At 36.8% G+C, this 24,002-nt stretch overlaps 1 protein-coding gene across 3 annotated transcripts; it reads right to left on the reverse strand.

Annotated features, from left to right (window-relative positions):
• Positions 1-1,083: 1,083 nt before the first annotated feature.
• cpn1 (carboxypeptidase N, polypeptide 1) lies at positions 1,084-23,601 on the reverse strand. 3 transcript variants are annotated; one of them, XM_051914306.1, is made up of 14 exons: positions 23,431-23,601; positions 20,172-20,217; positions 19,115-19,318; positions 18,999-19,031; positions 18,855-18,884; positions 18,712-18,753; positions 10,356-10,552; positions 9,548-9,703; positions 5,479-5,655; positions 4,609-4,720; positions 3,383-3,522; positions 1,922-2,021; positions 1,719-1,837; positions 1,084-1,623 (listed from the first exon to the last, which is right to left on the reverse strand). In XM_051914306.1, exons 1-14 carry the CDS (start codon positions 23,449-23,451, stop codon positions 1,507-1,509), a joined length of 1,494 nt encoding a protein of 497 aa, XP_051770266.1. In that variant the 5' UTR covers positions 23,452-23,601; the 3' UTR covers positions 1,084-1,506. The 3 variants fall into 3 exon arrangements, with proteins under 3 accessions (XP_051770266.1, XP_051770264.1, XP_051770263.1); XM_051914304.1 differs by lacking the exon at positions 23,431-23,601 and adding an exon at positions 20,712-20,735; XM_051914303.1 differs by lacking the exons at positions 18,712-18,753; positions 18,855-18,884; positions 18,999-19,031; ... (1 more) ...; positions 20,172-20,217; positions 23,431-23,601 and adding an exon at positions 13,091-15,636.
• Between the last annotated feature and the right edge of the window lie 401 nt (positions 23,602-24,002).

Genomic DNA, 24,002 nt, shown 5'->3' on the forward strand with positions numbered 1-24,002 from the left:
GAATTCCAACATATCTGGGCAACTAGAAGCAAAAATCAAGACATTTACTTTCTTAAGGGGTCTTTGAATTGTGGTGTATATAATAAATAAACATATCTACCTATCTATCTGTCTGTCCATCCGTCCATACTTATATGTATTACTCATAGGATAATTGCTCAGACATGGAGCAATTTACATAGTTGTAGAAAAGCTCTGAAGTCTTTTATGTGATTTTTCTGAACCTCTCTATATGATAATCATTTTAAATTAGAGTTTAGGATGTCCACAGATCATTTCAGTAAATCTCTGCATTCATAGTTTGCAGACAAATGGCCAGTGTTGGGGGTAACGCATTATAAGTAACTTGAGTTATGTACTCATTACTTTTTTCAACTAATTAGTAAAGTAACATATTACTTTTTCAATTTACAACAAAATATCTTACCTTGTTTTCACATTTACTGAGTGACGGCTCTCCTGTCCCCATGTTGAGAGAAATAGTGTATGTACATGTTGTGTGTGCTGTGGTTGTGCGCGCTGTGGTACAATAACATGATGGTTATTGTAATTCTAGACTAAATATGAACATGAACATGCATTTACTCATCTCACTTGCACGAAAACATTCAATATTCCTCAAAATGAATAAAAACAGTGAAATACAATCAAAATTATGTGCAAACCTGTAATAATTAAATATATTAAATTACACAAATATACTTTATGTATTTACTCACTTTATTTATCAATGTTGTTGCTGCTGACTTTCAATGATCCAAATCAACCATACTAATAAGCAAAATATGCAATACGCAACGCAATATTATAATGCATTACTTTTAAAAGTAACTTTCCCCAATACTGCAAATGGCGAACTAAAATACGCCTGGTTTTGTCAAACAGCACATATTTACATGTAAAGATCATTAGAAGAAAATGTATATCCATGTGATAAAATAGTTGAAGTATGTATATAGTACCTTTATAAAAAAAAAATTCAATACATTTTTTACAAATATTCACACATGCACCAAGATGGTATTTTAAACATGTTTTCTAAATACAACAATTGCCCAAAAAATAGATAAAAAACAATCTTAGTTTATTTTAAATGATAAAATGTTTATTTTATTATTATTTTCCACATAGGTGATAATTAATCTTATACCGATTGACTTCTTATCATATTCAGACATAATTTCCAGTAACATTCCATCTAAATGTCTTCATTAATCTATGACTAATTTCTCATAAAAAGAGAAATATTTGTTTACAATACCTACTTCTTCCTGTTCTTTTAATCAAAGCCTTTATATAACATACATATATATTTAAGCTCCACAAGAACATGAGAGCAAAATATGGATTTCCCACACTTTTACGCATCTATACAAACAACAAAGAACCTATATGACATAGGAAGGTGAGATTTGTCACAGTGAGAGTCCATGTTTCCCTTTATTGTTCTTCAGTTTAAAAAGTAAAGACTTGTTTTGTCTGTGTTAAGAGAAGAGTCCTTGCTCTTTATCTTGGGCCAAGGTTGGTAGGAGGAATCTTAGCCGTCGATGGGCCCTTCTTGTTGGGATAACCTTTTATGTTCAAGTTTGTCCCTTTTGGTTGAACTTTCAAATAGAAATGCAACTGGAAAGAACAACAAATAAAAACTGTTAATTTGTTATTGTAAAAAACATCAGTAAAGAATAATGTAATTGTGTATTTGTGACGTTGTTTATCACCTGTACAGCTTCAGCTGGTCCCACTGTCACCATGCTGGTAAATGGTTGGTAACCTATTGCAGAAGCCGTCACTGTGTAGGTGCCCGGCAAGAGCAGACGGAAGTAGTCTCCATCCGTCCCTGAGACAGCATCAGATGCATGAAATGAAGTATTCAAGCATGGACATACTACAAAATCAGCTTTTAATGTAGAACAACACTCACCGCTGGTGATATCGTGGTTTACGCCTGCCACCGAGATCACAGCATTGCTAATTGGGTTGTTGTTCTCATCAAAAACCATGCCTTTTATCCCATGGTGAACCTGGAGGACAAGAGAGAATCATGATATGTCAACCCTCATGTTGTATTCTGGTCATTTCGACCCAGAGAGGATTTTCTTCTCCCCCGAAAATGCTAGTTAACTGTAACGTTGTTCATAGACACAGGAAGAAGGAGGCGGGAACCGGCGAACGTTCAACATAACTTTAATATATAAAATAAACAAATATAAAACGAAAGTAATGCCGGCAGACCCTCACGGACGTCTGCCGGCCACACAAACATAATAAAACATAACTTAAAGTCCAGGCCTGGTCCTCTCTCGTCCTTTACTGTCGTCGCTCCCCTTTTATGCTTCCGGAGCTCCTCCGTGAGAGACTCGAGACCGGTGCAACGCGCAGCTGACGCTTATTAACACTCGCGTCACCAGCCTCGCGCCATTCCCTCACGGCTCTCGCCCGCCCTGCTCGTCACATTAACTTTATCGCATTGGACTAAAACTTGCTGACTTTGCTTACACAGTCAGGGTATAACAATTTAAACATTTTCACAAAATGTGCAATTTTTTTGGACTTTTTGGTGGGTGGGGGGTTTTGTACTTACAAAACTGTCTGGCCTACAAATAATCGCTTATAAATTTTCTTGTTATGCTATGTTGTTGCCAAATACTGGATTCAATCCATTTATCAGCTTGTTTTCTTTCAGTTAGCGCAGGTTTTGTATTTCTTTTTGGAACTGATTGATCATGGGCCTCATTGGTCTGAGCTAATGCACTAATTAATAAGCTTAAGTGAAATTTTTTCATGCATATGAAAGTTCATATGTTCAGATCAATGAAACCTATCAAAAAAGAAATTCAAAACCTGTGCTTATTGAAAGAAAAAAAGATGACAAAAGATTGAATCCAGTATTTGTTTAAAAAAAAAAAAAAATAGCATAATCAGAGAATTTCAAAGGCCGGTCATTTTTGACTGGGAACACCAAATTAGGTAAAGGATTTTCAGCACAGCAGAAGGGTTAAGCTTTCATTACAGTCAGGCACAGCACTCAAAGTGGTAAACCGATTCCTTCCATTACTTTAAATGTGCTAGCAAGCAGTGTAGTGTTACTTGAACTCACAACGAGACCCCTGAAGGTTCATATCAATTTCACATTATAAGTATCTGGGGACAGGTTCATTACCTGCTGGTGCCATGGTGAACCAATTTGTCTTTCTTACCTGTGTCCACTAGAATACTAGCCCCCTTTTTACCTATTTGATTTTGAATACGACACTCTCCAATTCCAGTTCTACATATTCTGACTGCAGAGTTCAAGTTTGAACTTCTGCTTGTTTCATTACAGGCAGACTGAGCTGAAACTAAAGCAGTAAAACAGTCAAATGTGAGAAGGGAAGTTCCTCACCTGCTCCATGTAAGACACCAGAGCCTCTCTGTTGGCCAGCCACTCACTGGCGAGAGCTGTTGCTGGAGGAAACTTATCACAGCTGAGCTCCAGAGTGATCTCAAAGCAGTTTGTGTGGAGGTAGTTGAAGTCCTGCATCCCTTCAGAAATATTGAGACATAATTCTTCTTAATCACAGATTAAAATGTAGTATGTATAGCACAAATGTAGTATGTATAGTTGGAGTGGAAAAGATGCCCCACATATTCAAAATATTGCCCCTTAAAGGGATAGTTCACCCAAAAATGAAAATTTGATGTTTATCTGCTTACCCCCAAGGCATCCAAGATGTAGGTGACTTTGTTTCTTCAGTAAAACACAAATGATGATTTTTAACTCCAATCGTTGCAGTCTGTCAGTCGTATAATGCTTGTCAATGGGAATTTCATCTATAAGAGTCAAAAAAACATGCACAGACAAATCCAAATTAAACCCTGCGGCTCGTGACGACACATTGATGTCCTAAGACACGAAACGATCGGTTTGTGCGAGAAACCGAACAGTATTTATATCATTTTTTACCTCTAATACACCACTATGTCCAACTGCCTTGAGCATCCGGTGTGTGAGGTCTGAATGCACTCTGATGCCGAAAGTGATGTCTCGCACTCATTGAAGTATACACGTAAGAGATCACTTCCGTCATCAGAGCGCGTTTTCAGACCTCACCAACCGGATGCTCAAGGCAGTTGGACATAGTGGTGTATTAGAGGTAAAAAATTATATAAATACTGTTCGGTTTCTCACCCAAACCGATCGTTTCGTGTCTTAATGTGTCGTCACGAGCCGCAGGGTTTAATTTGGATTTGTCTGTGCATGTTTTTTTGACTGTTATAGATGGAGTTCTCATTGACATGCATTATACGACTGACAGACCGCAACGGTTGGAGTTAAAAATCATCATTTGTGTTCTACTGAAGAAACAAAGTCACCTACATCTTGAATGCCCTGGGGGGATTTTTGGGTGAACTATCCCTTTAAAGAAGTAGTTAATTTCACTGGTGAAATTACACTGGTGCTGGCACTAGTGAAAATCTCTAAACTAGAACACAATCACGTTCTCTTAAAGATAAAAGTGCTCGTAATTCCCAAATTTCAGCTAAATTACAAGGCATTTAGATGAGACAAAACCACAAGCCTTGTTGAAGTAATTGAATAAGAACTGTGGTATGTAAAATATAACCCACCCTTAGAAAGAGAGTACCAGCTGGCTCCATTTGTGATTCCTTCATCAAAGTAATCGCCGCAATTCCAGCCCTTATGCATCCAGCTGTGGGCATAAGAGTACGTCTTTGCCAACTACACACACACACAAAATACAAAGACACACAAATCTGTAAATATTCACCAGGGAATTGGGAAAAATAACAGCCAACTCTTCATTAGTTGAAGTGTGTTATCTCTGTGCAACTACTCTGCTGAACAAACTAACACTTAATCCAACCTAAGCTGGTTTGCCGGTCTAAGTTGATCTCCCAGACTGGTCAGGCTGGTCTTTTGGCTGGTTTTAGAAGGGTTTTGGGCTCTTGGGAGACCATCTTAAACCAGGGGCTAGTTGCCACCATGTTAAGACTGTGTCTTAAGAACCAGTCTGACCAACAACAACCGACTAGCAGTTAGTCAAGGCTTAATTAATAGTACATTTTGGACCAGTCTTAAAAAAAAAAAAAAAAAAAAAAAGAGTACTAGTCTAAGCAGTTCATGCAACTGACCACAGACAAGACCAGTTTAAACTAGCTAAGACTGGCAAGTTTAAAGTTTAGTCATCTTAGGTTGATGTAAGTGTTTTGTTTTTTTGTTTTTTGTTTTTTAGCAGAGAAGCGTCACCAAACGGAATTGCAAAAATAATGACATTTCAAACAGGCTTCTTAAACACCACCCATCTGCCATTGGTCAAACTAATAGATAATCCCGCCCCCAAACTCCATTGGTTGAGTCGGTGTTGCCTCTGTAATTTGGGGGAAATAAACTTACAAATGGCTTACTTACAATTGTTTGTGAACATTAAACTTTTTCTAAAGTAGAAAATCACACAAATTAAAAAAACAACAACATACCTTTCGGAATATTTTATCATCAGGGGTGGCCGAGTATGTTGTTTTGCCTCTTATCCGGGGCTCGCGAGACTTATCGAAGGGGTAATTGGCGACTACAGCTCCACCGTGGAGGTTCGCTGACAGAATGAAGTTATAATTCTGCATCCATTTTATCACTGCTAAAGTCTCCGGCTCAACCTGGAACCAAAAATACAGGATAAAACATTCCGATGTGAAAACACGCATGGCGTGTGCATTATTTCAGCCTTTGTTTTATGTTTTTATGCCATGACACTCCAGCAGCCTGTTTGGAATATTCCTTCAGCTCTGCTATCTGAGAGATCTGACATGTGGTACTAGAGGTGAAGGGATAAAAAAACCTCCACCTGACCCTGTTGCATTAAGTAAAATGAGTCTGGCTCCTTAGAGATGGCTGCTGAGCTATTGATCCCGTCCGTACTCTGTTTTGAGGAGACTGTGTATTTATTATGCATGGATCTGTATATATAAACAGCCAAGCGTCCATTTTGGCCCCAGCTGTCATTGAAGAGTCAGGTTACGTGCTGTGAACTCACACAGATGTTTTTCACCCTGCTAGGTCTGTGTAGTGCGAAACCCACACTAGGGTCAGAAGGTCACGAGCGAGGTTTGATGTGAGAGTGACAGCTCTTGACTCGCAGAGAAATGATTGGAACGTGTCATACTCCTCCGACTGCAGTTCTTCTGTTGTTATCCTGAGGGACGTCTGGCTGCCAATGGATATACTTGCTTTTTCAAAGCTGGAGTTCTCATTTTAGACTGAGGAAAATACATAGTTGTTCCTGGAAAGAGCTGTTTGAATGGTTTAAATTATTCTAGCGGGGTCCAAAAGTCTTCCAAAAATCTGGGAATTCTTTCATTTTATTACATAAAACCAAGAAGAAATGGGTAATATTCTGTACTATTCTAGGTCAGTTTGTGACATTGAGCATGTAAACTACTTTGTACTAAAGGTCAGATGTTCTTGTTTCCACTGAAGCACAAGATGTTCTTTGTAACATTCTTAAATCATGATGGATAGCATGGATCCTCATAGATGAGCTTGACTTTATACTCAGCAGGTTGTGAAAGGCTAACCAAAATATCCAGAGCTCATGATGAAGACTAACAGCAGTACAAGCTAAAAAAGTCCATTTACACAGGCCAAGGCTCTCTATTTTGTGAAAGGTGGGCCTGTTGGCAGTTGATAGAGAGCAGACCGGCAGAACGAGAGCTGGGTGGGTTACTGACAGACTAATGGAGAGCTTAAGTGTGCTGTCCAACTGTAAAAACAAAAAGGTTTTTCTTTGCAATGCAGAAAACTGGCACAATCTTGTATTTTACTTGAGATTGGAACATGGATTTATCTATGTGATGTCTATGTATAAAAGATTGTTAGTACATTGAAAAGGTCACCCCATGAAAACATACACAGCATATACAGATAGATCCTGTAGCTCAACTAGGGCCCTATGAAATCCGTTTTATTTTTTCCCAAATTCCGTTTTATTTTTTCCCAAATTCCGTTTTTTCCGTTTAGATTTTTCTGGATTCCGTTTTTTTTTTCTTTCTTTTTTTTCAGTTTTTTTTTCTCCATTTTTTTTTCCATTTCCATTTTAATGGTTAAATTAAATTTTAGTAATCAAAAAGCATGTCTAATTAATTGAAATAATGAAACTTATCCAATTTACCAACAATTTATTAAAAGTTTAACAAAAAAATTAAATTTTTTAGGGCCCTATGATATATGTTTTATTCTTTCCCCTCAAATTCTGTTTTATTTTTACCAAATTCTGTTTTTTGTTTTAACTTTTCTGGATTCCATTTTAATGGTTTAATTACATTTTTATAATCAAAAAGCATGTCTAATTAATTGAATTCTTAAAAACAACAAAATGTATTAAAAAAAAAGTATTTTTAAAAAATTTTGTTTTTTTGTTTTGTTTTTCCCCCCCAGAAATTCTGTTTCGTATTTTAATTTTTCCGGCAGTCAAATGAAGGCATACAATTTAATTTATATTTTAATCATTTAATTTAAAAATTAAACTTTTTTGTCAATCAATGTGCTGCACAACAGAGCTTTACTGTTAAAATTAAAACATGGATGAAAAGCTGAGATTATTCCTTAAAAATATAGTTTTAATAATTTATTATTAAATTATCTAAATTCTACTGTAAAACAGTAATATGGTTCTGTCAAGTTAAATCGAACTTTTATTTTGACGGGTTGCCGAGAGCTTTGAGTTTCTCTGTGTTTATGACGATAGTTTTTCAAACGAAGCGGTTAAATGCTGATGAAGTGACTTTCAGAGCGGCTCTGGAGATGAATTTCGTGCGTTCATTTCCTCATGCGACAAAGGATGAAAACACCGCGAGCGTCGCACGTGCTTCAGTGTGTGTGCGCGTACGTGCATGCGCGCGCGTGTGTATGTGTGTGTGAGGTAGATGAAACCGCGCTTCATTCATTTCAGAGGCACACAGATATGCAGGATTCATATTTAAATAGTCTATTTAAGGTTTAATATTCACGGACACTAGTCTATATCGCGATTGTAGCCTACTGTGTACGGAGCCTCTTTTTATTCATTCATCAAAAATTTGACAAATTCCGTGACATTCCGCGTTATATACTAAATTCCGTTTTTTTAACTGGATTCCGCGATTCCGTCCGCGTTACTGCATCATCATAGGAAATCATAGGGCCCTACTCAACTGGTTGAACATAATGTTAGCAATGCACACGTCATGGGCAGGCCAGCAGAACAGATCCACAAATATCTGAATCTGGGATTCATTCCAAGTCATTCACAAAGTCATTCACCACATGTCATGTTTGCATAATTATTAAATATTTGGATAATTTGAGTTTTTTTTCTATGGTGTTTTATTCCACAGATTTTCCTCCAAAATCAGCCCAATCATAGGTTTGATTCCCAGGGAACACACATAATGATGGTAATTATTAACTATTCAAGGTCCTTAATGACTCCATTAATAATTCTTTTAGTACTTTTAAGGAATAAAACTTTGGGGAGAAAAATGCAATTCCACTGACAAATGAGATATATATATTTAAAACAATTCTTTAAAAAGTCTGTTTAAACTGAACATTTTGGGAATCAGACTAAACTGGTTGTGCTGCGTGTTATTTTTGATTCACTAAAAAGTAGGCCTATTGGCTCATAAGAGTTGATTTCAAAGTGGTTGCACTCTGTTTTGACTCACTGAAAAGTGTCATCCCATACATTTATTCAGTTATTTTTTGGTATTTGGTATTTTTAAAAAATGGAACCGGTTCTGAATAAGAACCCTGAGTCAATTTAGGTAAAAGTGTCTAAATGAATTAATCTCAAAATATACACATTACCGTTCAAAAGTTTTGATAAAAAATGTTTTTTAATGTCTTTAATGCTCACCAAGGCTGCATTTGATCAAATATACAGTAAAAACAGTAATATTGTGAAATATTATTGCAATTTAAAATAACTGTTTTCTATTTTAATACATTTTAAAATGTAATTTATTCCTGTGATTGCAAAACTGCCATTATTCCAGATTTCAGTGTCACATCATCCTTCAGAAAACATTCTAATATGCTGATTTGGTGTTCAAGCAACATTTCTTATTATTATCAATGTTGAAAACAATTGTGATGCCTAATATTTTTGTGGAAACCGTGATACATTTTTTTCAGGATCCTTTGATAAATAGAAAGAGCATTTATGTGAAACAGAAATCTTTTGTAACATTACAAATGTCTTTACTGTCATTTTTCATCAATTTAACACGTCCTTGCTGAATAAAAGTATTAATTCTTTAAAAAAAAATCTTACTGACCCCAAACTTTTGAACAGTAGTGCACATAAATGGTTAGCATATGACCTTTAATATATACAGTACAAACATATCTTATATTGTATCTTATATTATTATCTCAACATCGTTCAACATTTCCAAACCGCTACACAAGCTTTATAAATAACTGCTTGACTGGTCTCTCCCACTCATCTCATTTTAAACAGACACTGTCTCCTCTCCTATAGTAGTGTATGTGACACTGATAGATGATCACCTGTAATTCCCAGTTATCTGGCAGTGGCAGGTGGTGGTTTTGGCCATTGTGCTTCTCGTAGTAGTACATCAGAGCATTCAGGTCCGGGAAGTTGCGGTTCAGGTCTACCTCCTTTGCGTTTCCACGTCCCACTAAGTAGCCGTTGAATTCTGGACCCTGTAAATCAGATAAAGACCACATCATTCTCTATTCTTTAAGTAACATTTCGGAAAGGATATCACCTTTTAACATTCTCAGTATGTCAGGTGTGAAATTTATATACCTCAAGTAGTATATTGCGCTTGTGTGTGTTGCGTAACCGAGTTAGAGCATGTTAAATAGATCCTGTCTGATGCTAAGGTATAGTTTCCTTTGCTAGTTTTTGTCTGGTCGAGTGAGACGCATGATAACTGGGTGTGTGTGGCAACATTCAGCCACCATTTACTGCTGGACATATAATTAGTCTCAAAGATCAAGAAAGAGTCTGTATTACTGTAATTTTGCATTCTAGATGTGTGAACGTTGTAGGTGTATGGATGCTCTGTTCCAGAAAAAAATACTGTGTGTATTTTGTTATTTTTTGTGAGTTATTCTGGTGTAATTAGTCTCAAAAGAAAGCCAGCAATGCACTCTGGGACATGGCTGATTCCTCCATAACAAACTGGAGGCCTCCAGGGACTTACAACACTCCCACACCACAGCTGACACACTGAATAAATAAGTGTATACATATGCATGCTCACATTCACACCACGAGCAGTTGGTCACGCATTTAGGCGTTTTAGTATACTTGTTTTACATTGCAGATTAACTACTAAGGGCTGTATACCTGCCTGGCAGCCACCTCATATCCATCCGGGTTCATCGAAGGAAGGATGTGGATCCGTGTGTCGTGGATGAGGCGCGTGATTCGCTCGTTTCCTGCCCTGTATTCCTCACACAGGAACTGGGCTAAGTAGATGAGCAGCTCCCTGCCGAGCACCTCATTCCCATGCATGTTCCCAACGTACTTGAACTCTGGCTCCACTGAAAAACACAGGTCAGGTGACCACCAGTCAGGAAGTCATGAGGTCATAGGGTCACATCCGTGAATAGCATGCAAGCTCTGAGCAATTCAGAGAAAGCAACTGCATGAATTAAGGCCCAATATGCAATACGAAGCTCTAAAGGTACTGCAAGGATTGCCTACTAAATATTTAAAGAGATTTTGTGATCATTTACTCACCCTCATGTTGATCCATGACTTTCTTTTGTGGGACACAACAGAAGAAATTTACTTTTTTTAATACAATGAAAGTGAATGGTGATATGGGCTCTAAAAAGCACCATAAAAGTTCACACAACTTATACATTACATTCCAAGTCTTCTGAAGAACACACCATATTTATGCACAGAAAATTATGGAACGGCATGAGGGTGAGTAAATGATGACAGAATTTTCATTTTTAGGCGAACTATGCCTTTAAAACAAATTATAACACTTTACCATTAGTATCTGTAGCATGCGGTTGAGTAAGCTGACACTGTAAATGCTAGTATCAAGCATGAATGAATTAAAATTCTTCATTTTCCTCCTACAAAAGCTTTCTGAGTGTTTAACAGCGCAGCAGGCCACTCTCATCGAAATTCCTGTCTCACAGCCAGTTGTCAGCTCATTATTCACAATTATCTCCTCTAACAAGTACCAGCAGATTTCCGTTTGTTCTTTTTTGATGCGGAAGTGAGTGACAGCGAGATCGCAAATCTAATTAGCCACTGTGTGCAGGCAGACTCATCAGGCACAGTCTTTCTATTAATCACCAAATAATTAAATTAACTGTGTTGTGCCACTGCTCAAAGAGTCACTGAATGGGTGACCTCGAAATTAATGTATGAAGCGCAAACATTGTTTGAAATCTAATGGGTCAGGTCACAATGACTTTGCCCATGCACTCTGTTATACTGATTCCTGTTTTTTTACTCCGTGTGGAACATGTATACATTCTGCAATTCTCTCTGAAGTTTTACATTTGTATTGTGTGCAGGCAGACTCATCACAATCTACCCATTAATCACCAAATAAAAATTAACAGTGCAGTCAGTGCCACTGCTCAAAGAGTCACTAAATGGGTGACCTCGACATTAACGCATGAAACGCAAACATTGTTTGGAATCTAAAGTGTCAGGTCACGACGACTTTGCCCACTCTGCTGTACCGGTTCCTGTTTTTGTACTCCGTGTGGAACATGTATACATCCTGCAATTCTCTCAGAGGTTTTACCTTTGTACGCATATTGCAAAGAGAAGCAGATTTTTACACTACAAAAAAAAATTTCTTACTCAGTATTTTTGTCTTGTTTTGCAGTACAAATATCTAAACATTCTTAAATCAAGATACATTTACTTGAGAAGCAAAAATACAAGATATTAAGTCTTGTTTTCTGAAAAATTAAGTGACTTTATGCTGTTTTAAGCATAATTTTGATAGATTTTTCAGAAAAGAAAACTTAATATGTTGTAATTTTGCTTCTCAGGTAAATGCAACTTGATTTAAGAACGTTTAGATATTTGTACTGGAAAACAAGACAAAAATACAAAGTAAGAAAGTTATTTTTGCAGTGTATAAAACATCTAATGGCAAAGATTAATTTGTTTTAGTAAGCCGATTTATTAACTTCTTTTGTTTACAGATCTTAACTACTTCCAGTAGCAGAGCTGAAGTGTTTTGAATTTGAGTGAACAAAGGAACAAGGTCTACAGACTGAAACAAAGAGGGAAATTTTACCGCTCAGCAGCTGCTCTTTCATATTTCGTAAGATACATTGGAGTTCTGAGTTATCTTTTATTAAAGTATCAGATGTTTCTCCTGAAATTCCTTGTAAATGGAGACAATTGTTGGCATACAAAATTAAAATGGATAGCATAGCCTAGACAATTTGTTTTCTTCTTTGATAAGTAATGTTGGGATTTCTGACTTTTGATTCCAACTTTTTGTATCTTGGCCAATCTGAGTTCAGTTTAAGAAATTGATCTCTTCTGGAACTCTACACAGTGAAGATTAATGAGGTCTTGATCTCAATAGAATCATCTGAGAAGCAGAAGTGTCCATTTGCTGTCAGTTTCTAGGAGAAACAACTGAGCTATTAAAGATTCAGATTTTTCTTTCCTGTGGGTTGTTTTAGATCAATAATAAGGCCGATGTTTGCTCCTCTCTGAAACGGCTACATATAACACACCACATCTCCAGGCACATACTCCCCCTTAAACCCATTACTGTCTGTTCTTAAATGCAATTTACTGTATGTGAGTGTTTAAGGAGCAACAAGATAAATCCAGTTGACGGTTAACATTGGCTGGCCAGACAAACTCATGAATAACCAGCCAAAGCTTCATTTCGACAATTCTGTTAAGTGCATTTCTTAGAAAACAGCCCAAATTATGCAATCAAACCCAAATTGCTTCACCAATCAGCTCTGGCAGCACTATAGCCTCAGTAGGAACATTTTTCAAACGTGCAAGAGTTTGCTTGAGCTATATGGGTGAGGAATTTAATGCCTTGGTACAAGAGTAAAGAAAAGACTCACATGCTTTATGGATGCCAGGATTATCACTGAACTCCAGGACATATAGGTGCCGTCCCTCCACGCTGCGACCGATGCTGTAGATGCGAGTGATGTAGGAGCATTCGCTTTGGACAGCAAAAAGAGCCCTCACCATCTCCTCATAACCATGGTGCTGGAAGTCAGACGCCCCAGTCAGCAAAGCCTCGAGCCCCAGAAGCAGCGCCCCAATCCAGATCAGAGAGCTGCCTGACAGCATGGTCCCAGACTGCTCCGCAAACAGAGCGCCACTTCTTTTCCTTACTCTCTTTCTCAATCCTGCTCTCCCCATTTGCCTCCTCCCTCTGGACCTCCTCTCACTCCCGCTTAGAAGAGCAAGTAAGGACGGCCCCTCCTCCCACTCTCTTGATTCCCTCACCCATACCATTTGTGTGTGTTTACTCAATTGGCATTGTTGGAGAAGTGAGAGTTGACATCAAATATGACACCTCAACTTTGGCTTTACACTCCTCACACACTAAACTTCCCCCCTCTTGTGTTTTTCTGGCAGTGCTAGTCGAACGTTTCATTCCTGACCTGCGGTTAGTCTCTGACTAGCTTTTAAAAGCGTGATTACTGATGATTTAACTAAAGGGGAATAAAAGCAAACAGGAAAGGGGCGAAATGGAGGCTTTATTTTGGGGGAAAGGGATGTGATTAGCATTTACTCACCCACATTCGCTCCAACACTAGCTCATTCATTAACTCAGAGTAAACACACTTGGAGCCTGAGAGGTTAGAGTTTCTACAGGGCATTCTGGGAAAACAGACCATGGGGGACCAAAGGTTTCAAATGAGCGCTGTGGAACTGGCCCCCTGAGGCCCTCCTCCCAACACCTCTACTATAAACCCCAGGAGCTGCTGTCCGTCACACTCACTATAACCTGGATGTTAGTACGGCAGTTGTTGCTTTGTAACTGAATTTATATTCATTCTCAATAACACCACGGGTGGAGATGTAACACCTTTTGCATTGACTGAACAAGCAGGCTGTTTACTACTGTGTTTGTGTCATTACCGACTACCATTGCTATTGCCAGACTAGCCATTTGGCTTAAAGTTTACATGAAATTGTAGTTGAGATAATCTTTTCTTCCCTATTGTAATGTATATCCAAGTGAAACTACTTTTAGAACAAGAAAAAATGTTGATTTTGTCTATCAGGAATTGATTGGATTCGTTGGATTGTTGTGGTTTGCTATTGATCTCATGTGAGTGACAGGTCATCAGAGAAGAGATGTCACTGCAAGAAGAAGAGGAAGTTAAAGGCATCATGAAATAAAAACTGATGGTTTTTATTTTTTATGGAATAGTGCATAAAAAATTACTTATCTGTGTACATTATTATTTTCTTCAATTCACTATCTTCACATTCACCTTGCATCTTAACGAAGGCGGGACAATAATCCTGCCCTTCATGCAAACTGTCATTCACGTGAGATTGCGGCAATTAATGCCAGCGATCCAACAATCCAATCAATTCCTGATGGACAAAATCAAGTTCTGTCCTACATTTGTTTCTCTCTTTAGAGAAGCGATTTCACTCGGATAGGCTATACATCATAATAGGGAAGAAAAGGTGCTCACAACTTTTGTTTCATGCTGACTTTGTGTTTACTATGGTTGCATCTATCCATACTTGCCTACTATATAGTAGCTGAAAAACAGTATGTGAATTTTTTTTTTATCTGCACAAAATGTCAAGTGGTTGATCTGAACAGAGAGTGTAATGGATGTTAATACAGTACATTTGAGTTATTTGCCTTTGGTAGTACGCCAAGTGTACTTAAATGTAAGTGTACTTATTTTAAAATATATTTTAGGTATATTTTAAATTGTATGCTCAAATTTGTCATTGTAACGATGCACTGAAAGCACTATCAGCGACAGGAAATATATATAAAACTAACATTTGGATATTTGACTTACAGGTGAGAAAATGTTTACTGCACACATACTGAGGCATACTGAGTGTCAGGATACTACAATTTACCCATTCTTCCTGCTGATGCTTCACGTCTTATTGTCTGTACCCACTTAAAGGCTGGCTTTTACGGTTCGGTAGCTTATAACAACTTAGTTCTGGGTTTTTAGCTTGTTTGCTGTACACCCTGTCACACAGCAGCTTTTAGACATTGTTCTGTCTTTTGTTAGAAGCAAGAAATGACAAGGAGGTAGCTTCACAATACAAAGTCAACGGAGAGGGTTGGATTGTTTCCCCCCGGGGTGGGCGTAGGCGCCAGTCACGAGCACCAACCGCAATCAAAACAGCAGCCACGTTTTACAGTTCCTCCTGAACCAAAACAACGAGATTATACTGCATTCACGCCATAACTACCGTAATTTGGAAGAGATGGAAACCCGTGACGTTATACTCGGAGCGGTTTGTGACTCGAATTACGTATCAATGTCGAAATTAAAGGGTTAGTTCACCCAAAAATGAACATAATGTCATTTATTACTCACCCTCATGTCGTTCTACACCCGTAAGGCCTTCGTTAATCTTCGGAACACAAATGAAGTCGGCCTCTATAGACAGCAATGCCATTGAACTTCTCAAGATTTAGAAAGGTACTCAAAACATATTTAAAACAGTTCATGTGAGTTCAGTGGTTCAATCTTTATATAATATAAGGCGACGAGAAAACTTTTTGTGCGCCAAAAAAAAAAAACCAAAAACAAAATAACGACAACGTTATCTAGGGATGGCCGATTTCAAAACAGTTTCGAATCTTTTGTTTCGAATCAGTGATTCGGATCGCGTGTCAAAATGCCAAACTGCTGAAATCATGTGACTTTGGCGCTTCGAATCACTGATTCAAAAACAAAAGATTCGAAGTAGTGTTGTGAAATCGGCCATCACTAGATATCGTTTAAAAGTCGTTATTTTGTTTTTTGGCGCACAAAAAGTTTTCTCGTCGCTTTATAATATTAAGATTGAACCACTGAACTCACATTGACTGTTTTAAATATGTTTTGAGTACCTTTCTGGATCTTGAGAAGTTCAATGGCATTGCTGTCTATAGAGGCCTCACTGAGCTATCGGATTTCATCAAAAATAACTTAAGGCGGGTGCACACTGTGCGATTTATAATAGTCCTTTACGATTGTTGCTTGTCAGTCTGTATGTTCATGATCCTTATGTCACACTGTGGGATCTCAGCTGTCATTTATGTCAGACTGTACGACAGTCGAGATGCGTTAAAAACGGATGCACGCAAGAAAACTTGTCCAGAGTATTAACGTTACATCATCAACCCACACACATTCGGTGACAGTGAGCTTGCATTACATGCGGGACTGAAATGGTGGCAAACAAAGAAATCTCTAGCGTTAATTTTGATCACGGCTTGTCTTGAAAAACGAAGACAATTTGACGTTTGTCGTAGAAGTCACACTGCAGGACTGTGTGCCAAAACTTCTGACACTGCCAGAATTTCGTCGGAGGTAAAATTTGATCGCAACGGTCATTAATCGGCTGTCGGTGAACATGTCAAACTAGCGATCAAAGACTACAGATTTTAGCCTAGGATTATAGTAATCTTTTAGGATTCTCAAAATTTCGACCAAAATCGTGCCAAAATCGCACAATGTGCACCCGCCTTTACGGGTGTAGAACGACATGAGGGTAAGTAATAAATGACATTATTTTCATTTTTGGGTGAACTATTAATCTGCAGCAGTCAGGTGGTACAGGTCAGTGCTCTTTAAGTTGTTTATGTTCATTTTTATTGTAATGTTATGAGCTTTCGTCTCTCGTGACGCTTTTTTTGCTCCCTGCTGCTGTACGCGTTCATGTGTTTTGGAGAAGGCGTGGCTTTGGAGACGCTCTTATGTACGAGGACCGGGAGGGGACATGTTCGGTTCATTTAGTTTTGTCGTGGCCACGACATATAAACTCGTGGGAACGTGATAATATGTCGTGGCCACGAGATCATTTGTCGAGGTAATGCCATCCTTATGTCGTGGCCACGCGATGTAAAGTCGTGGCCTCGAGATCATATGGTGAGGGAACAACATCTATTTCTCATGGCCACGAGTTAAATGTGTAAACAATCTGCGCGACCATAGCAACCTGGAATTATCAGAAATGGATAAGATTATAATAGCTAATATTTATTTTTAATTAAGAATGAAAAATAAGGGTGGAATTAAGGAATGATTATTAACATATGTAATATATGTTAAATTCCCGTAAATGAACTTCCTGTAAAATTCACGTGCGCCTAGAGAAATAAAATAAAATCATAAATAAAGCTTTCATAGGTTATATACAAATAATAAACAAAGCCTATTAATAGTAAAACATTTTTTTTCGAATTCACTCGAATGCTGTCACAGGCACGAGGGGCTACAAGTGAAAACAGACGCTCATTTAAGCTACCGTAGTCAGAAATAGGCTAAATACAGTCAAAACTTTATTGGCATGATCGGGCATTTACAGTATTTACAGAATACAAATTTTAAGTAACAAAGTACAGAATGTTAATTAGATAAAGAGATATGGGAAATGAAGGGGCAAATAAAGCAAATAAATGTACAAATGTAACTAATAATAATATAAAAATATTAAATAAAAAATAAACGATCAGTGAATGGATTTAAAAGACTGTTGGATGGGATTAAAATGTACAACATTTACCTCATTTGAATGCTGTCTAAGCAACATTGCGCGCAATACAATATGCACTATGTTAATATAATAATTTCTTAATTCCGTTCTTTTTCTAAATTAAAAATAAATATTATTATAGTCTTATCCATTTCTGATAATTCCAGGTTGCTATGGTCGCGCAGGTTGTTTACACATTTAACTCGTGGCCATGAGAAACAGATGTCGTTCCCTCAACATAATGAAGTCGTGGCCACGAGAAAAAATATATCGTTCCCTCACCATATGATCTCGAGGCCACGACTTTACATCGCGACATATTATTATGTTCCCACGAGCTATGTCGTGGCCACATAGTCTGTAAGCGTGGCCACGACAAACCTAAGTGAACCGAACATGTCCCCTCCCGGTCACCGTACTTATGCCTTCAAGCTAGCCTCTCCGAAAATTACCTACGCTGCGTTCAATTTATTCTGACAAACGAAAAACTATATGAATAATATGAATATATTCATGGTATATTGCTTGTGTGTTTTGAAGTCACTTATAATAGGTTTGTAATGTACTTATAACACAAATAAAGTACACTTTAATATCACTAATCAAGCATGTAATTAATCCCTACACAGGCATATATTTAAAGTGTACTAAGTATACATGAAGTTGTTCTAATTTAGCACATAAAAGTACACTAAATGCACAAAAATGTATGCTTTACTACAATTTAATTACAACTAAAATACAACAAAAAGCAAAAAGATATGTTTCAAGTTGGGTCTCGAACGTGTTGGGGCAAAGATAAACATTGTTACTAAGATATTAGTAGTCTAATAGTGCCATCCAGTGGATTATTGCCATAACGGCACATGCTGTAGTTAAAGGAATGCCTGCAAATAAACAAAAGGAGCAACAATTTAGGTAGGCTACATGGTTGTGTGGAATTATTTTATGATGAATGCAAACAAGTAGTAATGGTTCAGTATTGCACTCTTACTCATGGACAGGGTTGACACAGAATCTTTGGACTCTTTGGAATCTTTGGATAAGAAAAAACAACATTTGATTTTAGCGTGCAGTCATGAAATTGTTTTCCTGTAAAATTAACGTGCTTAGAAAACTTAGATTAAACAAACTTACGAGATTGGTACTCCCCACTGCAATTGATAGCTAAAAAACAAAACAAAATAGTCATTTAAATAAATAATCCATACCCCCAAAAAATACCTGCTTCATGATAGAGTTTACCATGACTAAATGAACAATGACTGCTTTTTGACTCACATTTCTGGTCAAGGGCACACTTTTTTTTATCTTCTGTGTTGGAGAAACAGATATTCAGATATGGAAATCAAAAACTGAACATTTCCAGTGCTCAATAGGTTTGGGACACTTATTACCATTGAGTGTCTCAAGAGAATCGCTCACACAGTTTAGTTCAACGTCTGCTGGCCACTTCAAGCACATGGTGCCATTTCTGTAGTGAATCTCACATGAAGATGTTGATTTATGAGAACTACAAATTGGTTTAGGTCCGTCCATTAACCTGAAGCATGAGTACTTTTCTCCAGTCTCCATCATTACAACAGAGAAGTTGCACTTTTCTACAAAACAAAGCAGAGTTTGAGAGTTAGTGCAATTTAAGTAAAAAGTTATTTCAAAAACATAATTTGATGGATAGCACACTATTTTAAATGTTGGCCATAAGACTCTTAATTAATTGTATTGCTTACAGTTTATAACCCACAATGTACTCTGATGTCTTTTAACCATAATGTAATGCAGAGATGGCTTTCAAGTGGAAAACAATCAGCTACTTGTTAAACTTGTTTATGTCAGAGTCAGAAAATTGGATACCTGCACGCAATTTCTGTAATTACATCTATAATTACTCTGTTGACCATTCCCTCACACACCCTTAAACCTAACCATACTACCACACTTGCCCCTAACTTTACCCATATCCCACCTAAATAGCAGCAAATGTGTTTTACAATACAACATGAACACAGTAAGTATCCTATATTCTTAACAAGTACATAGTTAAAGATACCTAATATAAAGTGTGACTGAAAATTGTGAGCTGCCGGTGAAAAACTCCCCCACAATGTATACTGTGGGTGTGGGGGAACGCTCGGGTATGAGGGGTCTAAGGTAGCCCGAGTGGTTTTTAACACATTCCTATGAGGTTTTTAGAGCTTTCTGCCATTAGGTGAAAAAACACCTTACAATCACCACATGATACCAGGAAATATTCTTATCTACAGCACAAATGTTGCAAGATGCCTTAGCAAGCATCACTAAATATAGAAGAAAGGGGGAGCCCTGGGGGTTGTATCTAAAACCACATTTGATCTGCAAACCTTTTATGAACCGTCTACCTTCACACTGCAGGCAAACACAAATGGTACTGGGTGTTTTATTTTTTGAATGTAGGAATATGTAAAATTTATTTACCGTTTTGAAGTGCATTACAGCAAGGACAAAGCCAAAAAATCAGCATCTGCCAATAGAAATAAAATACTTAAAAAACAGATATACAGCGTCATTTATAAATGGCATAGATTAAATCGCATTTTAAATACAATAATAACGTTCAACCAAAAAAAAAAGACATTTTAGTATTATCATATGACATCCCTTTCAGCCAATAAAATGAACATGTTAGGTCACATGCTGTCAAGGCTCCATTTTGAGTTCATTTTAGACTAGGAAGTAGGGCTACATATAAATTCAAAATTTGATTTTCATTGTACATCCAAATGTGTTTTCTAAAGTTTTTGGTCATTTTTAATGCACATTTTGTAAATTCAAGAACTTAAATACCAAAAAATCTCTGTTATGCATAAATGACAAAGTCCTTTAGGGGAAAGATTTGTTCTCTGTATAGTTAGTTGCACTATTGTTCAGTACTGGCAGACGGTATAATCGCCTTTTTGCCAGTGTTTTAGGTTGATGTTAGTAAGTTTTATAAAAAACAGAGATGAAAAGTTGTACCTTTTCCATAAAGTATTGATGATATTGATGGCAGTGCATAAGGTCTTAGTAAGAAAAGAAGAAGCTGAAGATTGAGGAGGATAGAAGCAGTGAGGGTGATGTCAGAGATGAAGAATATTTATCATAGATTGTTGAAGTCAGGCATTTTGGTACATTATCCTATTCCAGTTTGTAAGATGTGATCCATACTAGAGGTCAGGAAAGATGCCACTGCCTATTGGCCTCACTACAATGACAAGCAAATGCTGCAAAAATCAAGTTACATGTGGAAAGTGTGGGCTACACTGAAAAAGAAGAGTCTTGTTGATTTTCATTTGTGCTACAATCATTGATTTGGACTTCCAAGAAAGAAACAATGTTAAAGATTGTTGTAATATTTTTTGAAACACTAAGACATGGTTTAACTATTTTCCAGGCAGTGAAGTCGCATCTGAATTTGTGTCAAGACTTTGACATTTAAAAAAAAACACTAAGACCTTTTTGAGTTATAAATGATGAAATCCTAAAAAAAATGTATTATTTACATTATTATTTTTGCAAGTTGAAACCAGAACCACAACATTTGGCCACTGACCACATACTGAATGTACTGAGTGTTTGGTGTCATGTTCCAACTCCACTTGTATATTTAGTACCTTGGATACTGTATCTGTGAAATTAATGAATGAGGCTTTTGGAAAAAAATTAAACTTTAAATAAAAAATAAGCAAAAATGCATTCAAAAAGTGACAGTAAATACTTTTTTAAATAGAGAATAAGAGACTTCTTTAAAAAAAAAACAACAAAAAAAAAAAGTACATATTCCAAATGTTTGAATGGTATATGGGGTAAAATTGTTGGTCGTAGTGGGAATAAAGCCTTTTATAATTTGTCAAAAAATAAAATAATTTTCACACCTTAAATATTTAAAAAGGTACATGATTATTTCACTTGGATTAGATTATTATATTTTTATTTGAATTTTAATAATTATAAGATTAAACATCTTTGTCTGGGACAAGGTTAAAAAAAAAAAAAAAAAAAAAAGACACTTCAAAGACAATTGTGTTTGTTATCTTCATGTATAAAAAAAGTGAAATCTTACTCAGGGTTCTGCTGTACCTGACCTTTCTAGTCACCACCCTCTTATAAACAAGCCAGTACGAAGAAATCTCACATCTGAAGAAAAGCAACTAGTTTTTTTCCCCACAGTATTTTTCTTTAAATTCCCATTTCTCCAATCAGAAAGAGTGCAAAGTTCACAAAAAGATAAACCTAACACAAGCCCATTCTCAAAATAAAGATCAAGCCCACCAAGCATAATATGAGGCAACATGCCAAGATGAAGCATCTCAAAAAAACACACAATGTGCTCATTGGGTGAGGTTTGGCTTAAAGCCTGCTTACATTACTGAATTACTCAGTATACCACAAAGATAATATTCTAAACGGAACGTTTAGCATCATGCAGCAGAGAGTTGTTTTACTTCAGTGCAGCTCTTATTTGCTTGTTAGCACAATTACAGTAGGTTAATGTGTTTAGCATTATCATCATAAGGAACCTCATATTGGGCATGTCAGGGCATGCCTCACTGCTGGCAAGCATTGTCTAATGACATTTCATTCCTATAAATTTACGCTGTAAAGATAAATGGTATCAAAACAACAGAGAATCAAAGACTTACCACGCACAACAACTTTCCGTTAGACTGAGAACACACTGTAACCACAGCGCATCTAGATTTAAAAAGAGCTGGAATGCTGCAGATCACCTTGACAGTATTTTGGGAATGCCCAAATCAAGTCTCTATCAGTAGCATCAATCCAGAAAGAATCATCACATTCCCAATGCTCATTGTTTAGTGCTAAATAATTTAACAGGAAATAAAAGAGGAAATAGTGACTTTTTTGTGAACGTGGTAATATGACATATTATATTATGAATGTAGTTTTTGTCCATAAATGAAAATTAGTGGGGTTCAATGTTGTTTACACCGCAAAGTTTTTCAAAATACCTTTGTCTTTTGTGTTCCACAGAAGAAAGAAATGGATTCATGTTTGGATCATTGTGAGGGTGATCATTTTTAGATGAACTAGCCCTTTAAAAACTTTCCACTTGGTGATCTTTATAAGTCTCCATGATGCCTGTTTCACGTATGAGGTTAAACTTTTAAACCCTAGGGACTTCTATGATTGTTTGGATGTGAGGACATTCATAACCTTGGCTAAGACCTATATTTGTTTTAGGAAGAAATTTTCGTTTTAGGAAGTGTCTGAATGCATTCTACAAGTTTCTGGTACAATATTAGGTTGGACAATGTGTGTTTTATCTCATCCAAACCAAAACTATTTCTTCTAAAATTACTTTATACTGGCCAAGAACATGAAATTCTATTGAATTGTCTATCTAAGAGATAATTCAAAGCATAAATACACCACATTTAGTCAAACATAAACCACAGTATTTGGATCAATCAAATGATGTGCAACATCTCTGACTCAACATCAGTCAACGCTTAGGTTTGGGTAAGAAAATAGATTGTAAAAATGCATATGCAAATAATTTCCATACATTGTATGAAGATGTAATCAAACCTTTCATCGCAACATGAACTACCATTTTTATTATGATTCACACTTAGATTAAGCCTATAAAATGACAACTCAACCTCTTTGGGAGTTAATAAAACTGATAATGAACAAAGTATGCAAAGAAAGACAGATATGCAGTGTCACTCACCATTACAAAGCCTGGTGCCATCGTGGAAATGAATCAAAGTGTGCAAACTCCGTTTGTAATCACATGACACCCACAGTAAACCAGCGCCCTCCCACCCAACTTTTTTTTCTTTTTCCTTTTTGTTTTTTGCTTTAATGAACCTCTTTCTTCCTTAAGCGATACGATGCTCACTCTACTTTGAACTGTTCTTAAAATCTTAAAAGTGCTCTTGCACAGTGCAAATCATGACTCACAGGATATAAACTGTGACACCACATGCCACGGCTCAATCAACATGCAAGTATACTTTTTTTTAGAAAAAGAAAACATGTTCATTTTGTAATCTTCTCACTCAGCATTTCCATGTCCTCATGTCTTCATATGCATTTGGAATTTTCGGGAAATTCCTAACAAAAGGTCAGTCTCTCCTTGTCCTTGAGATGTATATTAGGTGTTATTTCCCCAAAAGGTTTTGCACACTGGTACATTTTTGGTTATACAATGTGTGCTAGGTATGCTTTGTATAAGTTGAGCTTGCATGTAAAATGATTTCAACATGCTTTGCCAAAAATTTATGTGCATTTTACATGTTA

The sequence above is a fragment of the Ctenopharyngodon idella genome, chromosome 12 (genome assembly GCF_019924925.1).
Source record: "Ctenopharyngodon idella isolate HZGC_01 chromosome 12, HZGC01, whole genome shotgun sequence".
NCBI classification, from domain to species: Eukaryota; Metazoa; Chordata; class Actinopteri; order Cypriniformes; family Xenocyprididae; genus Ctenopharyngodon; species Ctenopharyngodon idella.

Bases quoted from the DNA above. Each gene is read 5' to 3' on its own strand.
- cpn1 (XM_051914303.1), bottom strand. From the start codon at position 13,493: ATGGTATGGGTGAGGGAATCAAGAGAGTGGGAGGAGGGGCCGTCCTTA. The intron at 9,704-10,355 runs GTATACAGCCCT...TCTGATTTACAG, and splicing joins ATGAGGTGGCTGCCAGGCAG to GGTCCAGAATTCAACGGCTA. The intron at 2,022-3,382 runs GTGAGGAACTTC...CTTGTCCTCCAG, and splicing joins TGGTGTCTTACATGGAGCAG to GTTCACCATGGGATAAAAGG.